Genomic DNA, 14138 nt, shown 5'->3' on the forward strand with positions numbered 1-14138 from the left:
GCAGCGCATCCCAAAGCGAGGCTCTCTGTTTCATCTCTGCGTCTCGTCTTCGCCTCCCTCCCCTCTGCGTTTACCAAAAAGTCTGGCCGTGATGAATCACCTCTCCTTTCTTTCATTCTCCCTAGCATTTTTCTTTTCCACATCCCTTTCTTTTCACGGGCAGGGACGGAAATTCCCCGTAGGTCTAGCAGAGCCTGGTCCCCAGGAGGAGCTGTCAGAGCCGTAATGGATGGTGTTTTGATAACAGCGAGTTCGACCCCTGGAGAGACCCCGGGGGGGAGGGACCCCAGCAGATCCATCCTCACACAACATGCCCGTGCAGTTCTGTCGCGCCCCCACCCCGCGCTCCTCATTTTTTGGGACTGACACTAATTGCGGCGCCCTCATTACAACCAAATGCTCCGGCGCTTCAAAGGAAAACGACATCTGTGGAGAAACCAGCTTAAACAGTAGCATGAACAGCCTAGAAAGTATAAATAAAGCCCTAAACAAAAGCCACTGTTACAGGTGGGTGAAGAATAAGTGAAATCCCTCCATATCCAACCGTCTTATATAGTGGCATTAACTGAGATTCAGTTCATTTCTCACAAAATATGTGGATTTTGTAGCATTTCTGCTTTCGACAACCATCTGTAAGGTTGAAGAAGACCTGTATTATCACTTCATCATCAAAAAAAACTGCCATAAAGACATCATTTCTGGAAAAAATACAAAATTAAATAAATCTTAATTTAGATTTTGTGGGGAAAAATGGTTTGTGACTAAATTTTTTTTGTTGATATTTGTATACATTTTTTATACAAGATTACAAAAATATATACACACACATTCAAATGTTGGGGACCAGTAATATCTTTTTTATAAGTTTCTTATGCTCATCAAGGCTGTATCTATTTGATCAAAAATACAGATTTTTTCATTTTTAATTTTGTGAAATATTATTGCAATTTAAAATAACTGTTTTCTTTTTTAATATATTTTCAAATGTAATTTATTCCTGTGATCAAATCTGTATTTTCAGTATCATTCCTCCAGTCTGCAGTGTCACATGATCTTCAGAAATCACTCTAATACACTCATTTTTATAATCAATGTTGGAAACAGTCATGCTGCTTAATATTTTTGGGGATCTGTGATACTTTTTTCAAAGTTCTTTGAAAAATAAAATGTTAAAAAGAAAAGTGTTTATTCAAAGTATAAACGTTTGGGGTCCGTAAAGTTTTCTTTATTTTTTAAAAGAAATTAATACTTTAATTCAGCAAGGATGTGTTCAATGGATAAAAAGTGGTAATAGAGACATATTTTTAGAAAAAAAAAATATTTTAAATACAAAAGTTATTAGCATTTGAATTTGAAGTTTGTTTTTAACCTTTTAAAAGAAAGAAAAAAAATATATATCACAGGTTCCAAAAAAATATTAAGCAGCACAACAGTTTCAACACTGATTATAAATCAACATATCAGAGTGATTTCTGTGTGATCATGTGACACTGAAGACTGGCGGAATGATGCTGAAAATACAGTTTTGATCACAGGAATATAGAATAGATTTTAAAGCACGTTAAAATAACAAACCAAAATTAGTAACTACAATAATATTTCACAAAATTACATTTTTTTTCTGTATTTTCTGATCAAATAAATTTAGCCTTGATGAGCATACACCCTTAAAAATAAATAAAGGGTGATCCTGCAGTGATGCCATAGAAGAACCATTTTTAGTTCCCCCAAAAAACCTTTCAGTAAACAGTTCTCAAAAGAACCATTTTGAAGAACATTATAAAAATCGAAAGCACCTTTTTCGACTATAAAGATCCGTTTCTGCATTTGAAAGGTTCCGTGGATGTTGTGTTTGTAAGCGTGTAAGAGGATCTTTTGAACCATGTATACAGCATCACCAAATCAGCCAATATTTGGCCAAATCAAGTATTGTGGCAAATCAGCAGAAATGTTTTTTTCAAGATACAGATCCAAACTTGCATATTTTTGGAACACAAAACTTAATGCAACTCTTTCTCATGCAGCAATAAACTGTCCAAACCAAAAAAACAAAAAACAAAAGTGCAGTAAAAGTAGTCAAAATGACTCATGGGTCTTGAGCAACAGTAAGAATGCAGAAAATAATGACTGGGTGAACTATTCCTTTGGAATGGGCGCAGTAGAATTAAAGGGTAATCAGCGAGCGGAGGTCTGCGAAATCACATTTACCACTGACAAACACGAATATGGAGAATGAAAATGATCAGAGCCTGGGAAGAGGCAGGGTGGAAAACATATGAATCAGGTTTTGCATGAGCTTCTCGTGTTTCTGAACTTCAAACAGCAGGATGCAGTAACGTCTGCGATGTGTGGCTGCTGGAGCTGAATGGATCGGGCAACTGTACGGGAATAAAGGTTGGGGGCGCGTTCTTTTACACCCACGACCTTTGACCCCCTAATGATCTCAGGGAATGTTGTAATGTCATCTATCTGCATGCTAACCACCTTATTCGGCGCCTGAAGGAAAGCCCTCGCGTCTACAACCCACAGTCTGTTTCATTGTTCACCTCCAAATCACTGTGAAGTATGTTTAGGTGTTTGTGCGCTGCTACAAAATATCTGCACAATAATGTTATGTGATTATTGTCATTCTAATTCATTAGTTGATCATGTATTGGTTTAGGCCTGTGCTTTAGCAAGGTTTGGCACTGTTGCTAAATCACACAACAGCCCAAATAATCATCTGATACAAAACATGCAAAGTAAAATGGTCTCTTTATTTTACCACTCCATATTGAAATAATTATAAATATATCAACACTTCTTGCATTTTATTCACCATCTTGGATAGATTTTTTCCAGCTTGTGCATATGGCACTGACTCCTCTTTGAAGGATATTTATGATTCTGCCAGTTTGGCAAAAATAAAAGATCTCATTTTTCTTTGCCGTTCAAAGGTTTGGGATCAGTTTAGGATTTTTTTTTTTTAATGAAAAGTCAGTAAAACAGGGGAGAGAAAAAACAGTAATTTGTGAAATAGTATTATAATTTAAAATAACCATTTTCTACATGAATAAATGATCAAATGTAATTTATTCTTGTGATGTAAAGCTGAATTTACAGCATCATTACTCACATGATCCTTCAGACGTGTCTTTACTGTCACTTCTAAACAATTTATTGCGTTTTTACTGAATGAAAGTATTTATTCCATTCATGAATATATATATATAGGCTTTTGAATCTACTATATATTACCAAATATATTTTAAATATATTTCAAAATATACAAAAAAGATCCAAAAATATAAATGTAAATGTATTTTCTACCAATATATATTTTAATAATTTTTTTAATCTATTAAAAAAATATAAATATGTATATTTAAATGCATTTAAAATGTATATTTTGATAAAAATGTATGCAGTGTGGTTCGCACATGTTTAGCTCATTCCTGTCCTCTCATGACTCCAAACGATAGTAAAAATACAAAAGAATAAAAGCAATCTGAAAGCAAAAAAAAAACTTCCTTAATGTTGGTTGCTCAGGCAGCCCTGTGTTCTGCTGCTTCACATCTGCTGTCAAGAAGGCAACAAACTACTCACTAATTACCCCATCTAAATCACAGCCTTTATGTGGGACACATATGAGCTAGTGTTTATGTGGCAGTGTGAGCGCTTATTTGTTTGGAAGGAGATTCAACAAGTTTCCGAATGAGAGAGAAGGAAATTAAGGCTGCAGAAAAAACGTCTTGTCAATTCTCTGAAAGCAGTATCACTGATTACATATTCAAAGCTTGAGGGAGGGGGAGGGGCTCCGAGTCGTGCCCGCCCACTTTACCATGGAAACCGTTATCACACTTTACACATGACAACAGTACGGAAACCCTGCTTGTGTTTCATCCCAATACATCGTTACACCAGTCATTAGTGCATCTGTGTGTGTGTGTGTGTGTTCACTACTAGCCTCCAGGCACTGTGGGAGCGTCACTGAGCTTGAAGTAATGTAGCCGTGCAGGTACAGACACGCCGCATGAGCTTCTTATCTTGTTCTGTGCATCTGTAAGCTGTTTTATAGGTTTATATGTGGGTATTGATGACCTTCAGATTAAGTTTACAAATAAAGAAACTTTAGGTAACATGATAACTAGTAACGCACATTCACCCGCACTTTCATTAATCTTAACTGAACGTTAATAATTCTGAAAACCTATTGTTTACATTTATATTGCATACAGTTTAATGACTTTTGGCTTTAGTTCTGCATATTCTGCTTTGGTTTTTACCCCGTGAGAAAGTAACACGCCATGTAAATGAAGATTATAGAGCTTGATTTGCATGAAGACTGGGGAAGCAGAGAGGTGTTTTACCGAGAGGTGCTGGAACAGCCATGCCCTCATGATGTTGGTGGCAACTTTAGGAAAAATGCCTCTTTTCTTGTTGTTCTTCCTCTCTTTATCAGGGTCTTCCTCCTCTCCGGTGCTTGGAGACGCAACACTCTGATCCAGAAAGTCACCTGGGGAAAAGAAAGCAATTACAGAGCATTAACAGATGTTAGATAATATTCTTTGTATTTGCATTGGCTGCATTCGTTTTCGATTCTTTGTAATGCTTTTAAAGTGCCCCTTTAATAGATTTTTTAATGACCTTTCATGCAGTGTGTAACACAGCTCACAGTGAATGAAAACATCCTGCAAAGTTTAACATTTAAAAGTGCACCGTGTATAAAGTTATTGTCTCTCTCAAAAAAAAAAAGAGTCGACTCTGAATCATTGATGTCAACATGAAATATTAGCAATCTGCCATCCCACTTGGTCTTTTCATGTTGGTCTGAATGAAAATGCAAATTCATTATTTGCCACTAGATGGTGCTTTTGGAGCGATAAAAATAGCGGTTTCCTCTGTAATGCTGTACACAAAGCAGCACTGCGCTCACAAACACTTCTTTATCAGGCATCACAGGCTCATGATGGAAGGAAACTGAGACCAATCACCGCAGATTAGCATCATGCAAAGTAGGGCTTTGGAAAAATGAATCGTTGAGCGAATCATTTAAGAGACGTTGAGGAAGTAAGGTGAAAAACATTGCATATTATAAGACAGTGGAAGTGTTTTTTGACCTTACACCTGTTGTTGTGGACTCCCAAAACCAAAATATGAACCTTTCATTACCCAAAATAGGGGCACTTTGAACATTGTTCATGGGGTTTTAACATTTCAAAAACCTTTTAAAATTTTCAAATAGCATATTTAGCTTGATGTTTATTTTCCACTAATAAAGTACATCACAAGTACTTTATTCATTTTCATTCATCATAATTTGAGCATGATTACGCTGATCGTGTCTTTTTATCACAAAAGTATGATCACATTACTTTTTAATTATGCTCTAACACATCATTACAACTGTAATTATCTGAAGTTCTGGTTGATGTGGTTTCACCATCTCTGAAGTGTTTTGTTAGCAGTTAGTTTTATTTAAGGGCTCATATCTTGAGGAGCCAAATTCTCCTTTTGTACTGTAACAAACAGAAAGTTTTTAGAGCTATAAATGTCATCCCTTGTGAAAATAACCATTTATTAGGAATAATCAGAAAAACACCTTGTTTTGAAGTTGTTGCAACTTTCTGATGTCAGACAGAAAATAAAACTCCAATGTAAAAAGTGTTTAAGATGCAGCTGTTACCTTAAAGAGCCATTTCTACATGGTTAAAGGTAGTTTTGTTGGTATAACTTAATGTATGTAGGACGATTCAGTGATGTTTGATAATACTTTTGACAATTATCTCCTTTTACATGAAAAGAAGGCATTTGGATAAAACCATACTGGCAAAAAACTGTGCTTTAATTTTATGCATTAGAAGGAGGGTACAAAATGTCATGAAAATAAAACTATTTTTTAAAACAAACTAAAAAAAACTGACAAAGCAAAAAAAAAAAAAAAAGTATAACTTGCCCTCTTTAAAATCAATCTTAAAACTAAAAAAGATAATATGGAGTTTACAGTAATAAAAAATCTTAAACACTGATAATATTTAAAATCATTAAAAAAAACATTTATACTTAAGCATCAGAAAGAGGGAACAAAATGTAATGAGAATTCAATTATAGGTCTTTTTGAAAACAAATTTGACAAAAAAAAAGTAAAAAAATGGCATGGGCCCTTTAAATTCAGTCTAAAAAACCTATAACAAATGTTTACATTATAAAAAGTCTTAGCCATTAATAATCTTAAAAGCATAGTAGCTCTTTAGTTTTATGCATCAAAAAAGACATGAAAATTAATTTTGACAAAAAAAGTTAAAAGGTTTGACATGGCTCCTTGACCTGAAAGCTTAAAAAAAGTAAATAATAAAATCAAGCAAATGTTTGAAATATTAAAAGTATTAAACATTAGTAGTCTTAAAAGCATAATGAAGGGGAAAATAGCCCTTTGTGTTTATGCATCAGAAAAATTGGGCACAAAATGTCAAGTTTTTGAACACAAAACTGACATAGAAAGTAAAAAGGTGTGACACAGCTCCTTTAAATTTGTCAAAACTTAAAATGACGTCAACCAAACATTTACAGTATAAGCAATGCTCTAGGACAGACTCGTTGCTTCACACATTTAACCGTGTGTTTGTCTGTCTGTTGTTTCTCTTTCTCAGGTAGTGAGATATTCTGTCTGAGACAGACTCACAGCTGCTGTGCTGAGGCACAGCGAACAAAACACACACACACACACACACACAGATGCGGTGCTCCGGGAAGTATGTACTCTGGTTTTTATTGGCCATGGTTGGTGCTCAGAGCAGAGGAGCCCAGAGAAGAGTCTTTATATCCATCATGCACCATTTCCTGTCCAACACACATCCACACACACACACGAGCGGCTGCAGTTATTTAGGAGCAGTCAACCAGTGTGTGTACTTGCATGTTTGTGTGTGCGTGTGCAGTCGGAGACCCCCGTGGCGGTGCTAAAGTGTAAATGTATGCTAGAGATGACAAACCTGCAGTAGATCTGTTTCACTTGGCACAGAGCGAGGCCTTCTCAAACACTTGCGTGTGTATCTGTAGCGTAGCGTGTGAGTGTGTTACCGTGCTCGCTGCTGTTGTCTCCATTGTGTGAGCCGGGCCGTCTGCTGCAGGCCGCAGGAGCTTCAGAAGAATGAACAGATGCAGCGTCGTCCTCCCTCCAGAACGCCTAGAGAGAGACAGACAGGTAGACAGAGTAATAAGCTGCGTTCAGTGTAATATACCATTGGTTAAGTACAGTATAGCGTTGCATACCAGAGGCGTGCTGTAAGGAGTAATACAGAACACATGCTGGAAGAGCAAACAGTTGAAGAGCACTACGGACTGCTGTATATAAACACACGTGTGCGTGCACACACAAACATCTGCGCAGAAATTATAAGACAAACAAACGCATTCACATAAACATACAGGATATTTTGAAAACCCATCTTGTCGGATTTAACAGAGTGAATGAAGCGGATGGATACAGCCCCGGATGCTGATTGGTCAGTTGAGCATTTGAACTTTGCTAAAATACATATAATATAATAACAGCTATGACGTGAAACACCTGTGCATCTGGGCAGTGTGTGTATTACTGCACACTGCACACACAGACCAGCGATGAACGCTGCATGTCAGTGACAGCTAAATATTTTTATTATGTTGTTAAGATGCAATCTGATCAGTGTGTTGCATTTAACTGACACTAAACCTAGAGAGAAATGTCTTAACCAGGGGTAAGCAACCATTCACACATGAGCGCTAAGAGCAAGACGGATTCATATTAGAAGAGACTGGGGCTAGTTGTCACGATTTTGACTCCAATTACTATTTCTTATAGTGACGTTAATTGTTAAAAGTAGTTCAAAGTTTTCATTTAAAAAAGAACTTTGCTGTGTTATTGTCTTTTTCTTTTATTTTTTTTGTGCTAAAAAAGTCAAATTAATTGTTTTTGCATTTTAAAAAAAACTAATTTTCCAAGAAAATCTCATATAACAGCTGTATGCAAAATAAAAATCTAACAATTATGTATATATTTATATTTATATATATATATATATATATATATATATATATATATATATATATATATATATATATATATATATATATATATATATATATATATAAATATAAATATAAATATATATTTTTTTTTTCAATTGTCCCTGTCACCCAAATGCAATTACCTAAACATGATGACATTAGTATGATATTTTAGCTTTTAGAGGGTTTTGAACTAGGTGCTTAAAACCAACTTTCAAAATCACTGTTATGGGATTTTTTTGTGTGTAACTGCCCTAATCTTCAACTAGTTTCCCATGTGACAACTTGCCCCTGTCAATTATATATATATATATATATATATATATATATATATATATATATATATATATATATATATATATATGTATGTATTTAATTTATTTATTTAAAAATGTTAAAGTAATTTATATCTACATTCCAAATTACATGTTTTATTCTGTTATGAGTTGTTTTGGAAAGCAAATGCTTCAAAATTGAGTCAAAATAAAGTAAGTGGTTTACTTTTCGGGATCCAGTGCCAATTGTGCACAGAATAGCAACATACTTTGGTCTTCTCAGAATAATACTTTGTATAAATAAGGAGATGTTCAACATCTCTGCACAATAAGCAGACAAACTTGTGACATGCTTATAATACTGTAACTCAAAATGTTCAACTAGACAAAGGTAATCCCTAATGTTTCAAATGCAATGACGGTGCCTCTTAAAACCACATGATTAAGAGAAATGCACTTATTATAACATGACACCAAACTCACAGAGTACAGCAAACATATGTGCAAACACTGCAGTAAAGAGAAAAACATGCTTCAGTGATGTGCATTAGCCATTGAAGACACACACAGCACACTTGATAATCAACACTTCCCAAGTTTGCTGCATTTATATATATTTAATTATGCATAACATGGCACTGTAATGTGAAGAGTTACATTTCACCTCAAAAGAGCAAAAATGATTCATTATAAAATGACAGAAGATTGATTATCCGCTGTTATTTAATACAGACAAGGAGGATGGATAGTCTGTGGCCGTATTGTATCACATGAAACAGGAGTTTCAGGCCTCCCCACTAAAACAAACTGTCTGGATAGTGTTTCAAGTTTGCTTCGCTATTTATTGAACGATGAAATTATAATGTCAAAATATATTAATGTTTTACGGAAAGAGTATATTTTAGATGCCTTTACGTTTACTGATTTATTTATTATACAGGTATAAAAAAAAACATTTTTTAATGCACAAATATTCCAAATAATCTCTTACTAAAGCTGCATGCAAATAAATATAGACACATTTAAAAAACATAGGTTTGTTAACAAAAAGGCCCATAAATCTAATATATATCCATTTATATTTATTTTCACATTTATGTTCTATGTTAGCATCTATTAAACTTTTCCTATAACAATTCAAGTTTTAATGAAAAAGCTCTAGTGGCTTCCTGGCTCTGTAAAAAGCATGAATATACAGCATTCAAAAGCAACCAAAAGTAGAAAGATGTGAGCTGAAGACTTGCCGTGTCTGTCCCGCCCGGGGTGCGTGTAAATTCCTCTCCATCAGATCTGGATCCCCCCTCTTTATCATCCACCATCAGATCAGTGGGCATCTTCCCCTTCAGACAGCTGATGTAGCGGTGACAGAAATTGTCACACAGCTCATGCACCTACGAGAAGTGCATAATTCAGCATCAGTGATCGGCCTTTATCAGATATTAACATGATGTAGGCCACGTCGCTCAGAATAATAATAATAATAATAATAATAATAATAGAAGTAGTAGTAAGTGAAAGCCAACCTTCTCTAATTCGAGGAGATGAAATCGTAACACTTGTATGGCTTGAATCATCTAAAACGAAACGACATTTCACGTCGCAGAAATGCTTTGTGATTATTGTTTCATTTTATTCAGCAATCAAATTGGACTTGAATTTCGTCAAGTAAAATTATTAGCATACAAATAAACAAAAAAAATCTCAAACCACAGGGCGACCTACCAAATTATCCAAGTCTGGATTGGACGAGAAGAAAGGTTTTTCCGCCCTTATCTGAAATTAAACAATAGCGATCGTATCGTCAGACTGTAATATCCAGGCACAGTTTTCACACGATTTCCACATGGGCTGCGTTGTCGGAGGCTGATATTAGTACAGCTTGTTGCAGATATAGAGAGGTAAACGTGGGCCTGACCTGTTTTGAGAATACTGTAATATCTTCGTCGAAGGACTCGGACGAGCAGACGTCTCCGGTCACTCCGCTCTCTCGCGGCGTACAGGTCGCCAATTCACATTTCTCAAAAACTAGTGCAAGCAGAGGAAAGAGAGGGTGCCTGCAAAACAAATCACATCCAGTGGCGTTTACAGACGATTTGTGGCGAAAATAAACGCTTTGTTAGTCCTCAAGCACAGCACTTTCAGGCTCGAGGCACTCTTTTTTTAACAATAAAAATTAAATATGAAATTAAACCTATTTTTTTATGTAACATTTTAAGTTATTTTAATTCCAGGTTCATGCAAAATATATGGTTGTTTATGGGAAAAACAAAGATCATTCTGGCATTGCAATAGATGTGGCCTTGGACCACAAAACCAGTCATAAGGGCCTTTTTTTATTTAGATTTATACATCATCTGAAAGCTTAATAAGCTTTGCATTTTTGTATGGTTTGTTAGGATGGGACAATATTTGATCGAGATACAACTATTTGAATATCTGGAAATTGAGAGTGCAAAAAAATTATAAAAAAAATATTAAGAAAATCACATTTAAAAGTTGTCCAAATGAAGTTCTTAGCAATGCACATTATTAATCAAAAAATGCGTTTTGATATATTTACGGAAATACATTCACTAAATGTCTTCATGGAACATGATCTTGGCTTAAAAGATTTTTAATTTATTTTTTGCATAAAAGAAAAATCGTTCATTTTGACCCGATCAACCCGTGCGACTGCTTTCGTGCTCCACATATCGTTAAAAGCTGGTGTAAATGAGGGAAGTAGCTACATTTAATTTGTGCTGAATTTCTATTTTATTAAAATCCCACTGTCTAGCCTACATATTAACTTTTCAGTGTTTTTTCCCAGTAGGCTATTCCAGTAAAAAGTAGCTAGTCTAACAGAAAATTATAAATTATTAGCACAATATAACAAGCGACTACACTGGAAAATATTTCGCATGGAAATTCTACCCTACAGCCGAACTCATCTGCATAATAGAACTCATAGTCTACTAATCTCACATACCCGTAAATGGCGTCTTTATCCCGTTTGAGTGCGTCGTTAACGGGCGACGGGACGCCGGGAGCCGGGAGGAACTGGTGAAGCGGCGGCCCGTGACCCATATGCACCGCCTGCATCGCTCTGGCCGCGTGAGGATCCCCGTACATCGGAGACGGGATCCCGACCGCATCCCTCCCGTAGTGGACCAGATCCTCGTACTGAGCACAGTCAAAACGTGCAAGTTAAAATCAGACCGAGACTTGGTGGTACACACATCTTGCAAATGTTGACAGGCTATAACAACAGCCAAGGAAGGGAACAAAGCTCTATTTGTTTAAAAGGTTATAAACTGAGCATCAAAAACTAATTAACGAATTACACGTCAGTATAGATTCAAACTGAAAAAATAATTAAAGGCGGAACAGTTTTAATTTTTAGGCTCTTTGTGGCTTCTAAATGTGCCAGAACGTGCAAAAGAAAATATGAATGAATTGCAATTAAAACATTTTTAACACCTACACGTAAATAAACAAATATATAAATACACACACGGAAAATTTCAATCCACATCTAATGTCAAATTTAAATGAATGCTATCTTAAAATTACCGTGTCATGAGAAACCGACATCTGGCTAAAACGAAATATTTTTTATAAGGCTATTTGCTTTTTATTTCTACTCGGTTTTCTTGTAGTTTACTGGAATAAAAAATAAAAGAATTTATAATTCAAAATATGTCTTAAAATAACAGTGAAATTTAGCAATGTTTTAACGGTGTATAAAAAAATTATTGTTATCAGTCTCGGATAAGCATCCAACCAGAGAAATATGAGTTATGGACAGGCTGTGTGCATCAAGTTACGCTTTTGGCTGTCAGCTAGCCTATATAAGGAATTAGTCGAGATAATTTCAAAATAAAAAATACTAATTTGAATTTGATACCAATTAAAATGATTTTAGACGGAAATGAAAAACGGCGTGCTACAACAAATGGAAATATATGGGAGTTCATTTTTTTGGTGGTTTCACTTGTTGCTGTGTGTATTCCTAAACAACTTAGGTGTTTAAACACACATTATTCATTCAAGGTATTAAAGGACATCTGACTGTAATTACGTCCATTTTTATCAGCTTTCTAGTTGAATTCGTCTTGACGGCCACGTTTGAGTGTTTTTTTTGTTGCGGAGGTTTTTACGCACCCGTTGCGCCATGAGGACTCCGTGTCACCGACTCCCTGCTCTCAACGCGTCCGGGTCTCAGTGCAGCGAGGCCGGCGAGCCCCACACCGCATTCAAAACTCTCCCGAACACCCAGCTCAAGTGCCCCTGATGAACAATAACATCGTAATCCACCCAAATACTCCTGCTCAGCTTTCGAAACAAACGCAAAGCTGGCTATCAGTAAATTAGAAATCCAGTTGTCGACGCTCCGAGATAACCAAAGTGCGCTTCGGATGTTTGCTCTGTTTTTCTATTTCCAGTCGAAGATCTGTAGCCAAAGGCTGGACAGGCAAACTCCATTCGGGTGTTTGATCGCTTGGCTGGTTTATTCTTAATGCAATAACACCTCTATGAGATGTGAGGAGCGTGGAGAGGGAGGAGGAGGAGGAGAGGGCACTCGGACTTCTTAAAGGAGACGTACACAAAGACCAAAGCGAACCCGTGCGTAAAGAGCGCACAAATGTATTCCGAGCATGCAGGCCACTGGAAAAAAAATCCTGTATAGCTTTCAGAAACCAAATTTCATACCAGACAAGATTTTTTTCATACTTGGACCTAAGCTAGCTAACAGTCTGAAAGTATCAGGTAACAAATGAGCAGCTTAGATTTACCACTGGCCATTGTTTTCTAACTAGATACTATTTCGTGTCTCAATACTACATGAAATTAGATTAAAAAAACATCCTAATAATGGGACGTAATGACACCTTCTAAAAGTTTTTAAAAAATTTGGAGGAAACTGAACTATCTAGCATTTTTTGCTATTTAAATTTCTAAAAGCTTGAAAAATACAAAAATTAAACACTGTAGTCTATAGGTTTGATTTACTAAATGCATCTTCTAATTTTACATTAATGAAACACTGTATAGGTTTGATTTACTAAATGCATCTTCTAATTTACATCAATTAAACACTGAATAGGTTTCATTTACTAAATGCATCTAATTATAGTCAGAGAACGAAAAGGACCAGCAGTGATCTAATGTAAGCTGAATTTATTAACCATCCTTATGGCGCCCTCTACTGACATTATTTGTGTTGAAAAATAAAACAATACAAAAGTTAATAAAACAACCACCACTTTTTACCAGGAGGGGGCGGCATTTGAACGGATTTGAGTCGACACGTAGAGCATGGACTGAATTTGGGTTTAGACTACAATTGACTTTAAAACGGCTTCACTACTCTTGACCAACTCCACTATTACAGATTTCTCTGCGTTTTTAGTGTGTATTTTAAAACAGTATTTAATCTTAAATACTCTGTGTTTTCTCAAGTTTTTCAAGTTCAACAGCCACCACATTTTATAAACTTATCTATTTGTTTTTGAGACTAACTGGTCAAGATTTAGGCCCAATGTATATCACATGCACATTACATAAAGAAATTGCTTAGAAAAATAAAATGTATATTTGTCTACAGAACCACAGATCATAACATGCTACAAGCGGATCAACCTGCAACTGGGATCTAAAAACCAAGCAAACAATTTTCTGAGGCTTCTGCTCACCTCATGTCTGATTGCTTCTCAAGATGTACTGACAATCGCATAAGCAGATGACAGAATTAACAAAATAAAACCTTTACAAATTATGCAACTTCTCTAGTGAAATATGGAACAGTTTTGCTCAATTATGCTCAGCTCTAAGATTTTTTATCTGTATCTTGCA

General features: G+C 35.7%; 1 protein-coding gene across 2 annotated transcripts in view; it reads right to left on the reverse strand.

The window, feature by feature from the left end:
- The window catches only part of LOC113043994 (homeobox protein Meis1-like), a 23445-nt gene extending 10619 nt beyond the window's left edge, over positions 1 to 12826 (reverse strand). Inside the window, exons 1-8 of one of the 2 annotated variants that reach the window (XM_026203562.1) lie at positions 12447 to 12826; positions 11272 to 11465; positions 10219 to 10357; positions 10026 to 10076; positions 9827 to 9877; positions 9548 to 9694; positions 7060 to 7165; positions 4350 to 4495 (exon numbers count right to left, since the gene is read on the reverse strand). In XM_026203562.1, the coding sequence (XP_026059347.1) occupies positions 4350 to 4495; positions 7060 to 7165; positions 9548 to 9694; positions 9827 to 9877; positions 10026 to 10076; positions 10219 to 10357; positions 11272 to 11465; positions 12447 to 12458 (846 nt within the window). In that variant the 5' untranslated portion in view covers positions 12459 to 12826. The remainder of the gene's footprint in view (positions 1 to 4349; positions 4496 to 7059; positions 7166 to 9547; positions 9695 to 9826; positions 9878 to 10025; positions 10077 to 10218; positions 10358 to 11271; positions 11466 to 12446) is intronic. The other variant, XM_026203560.1, reaches the window with a different exon arrangement.
- Between the last annotated feature and the right edge of the window lie 1312 nt (positions 12827 to 14138).

The sequence above is a fragment of the Carassius auratus genome, chromosome 26, assembly GCF_003368295.1.
Source record: "Carassius auratus strain Wakin chromosome 26, ASM336829v1, whole genome shotgun sequence".
NCBI classification, from domain to species: Eukaryota; Metazoa; Chordata; class Actinopteri; order Cypriniformes; family Cyprinidae; genus Carassius; species Carassius auratus.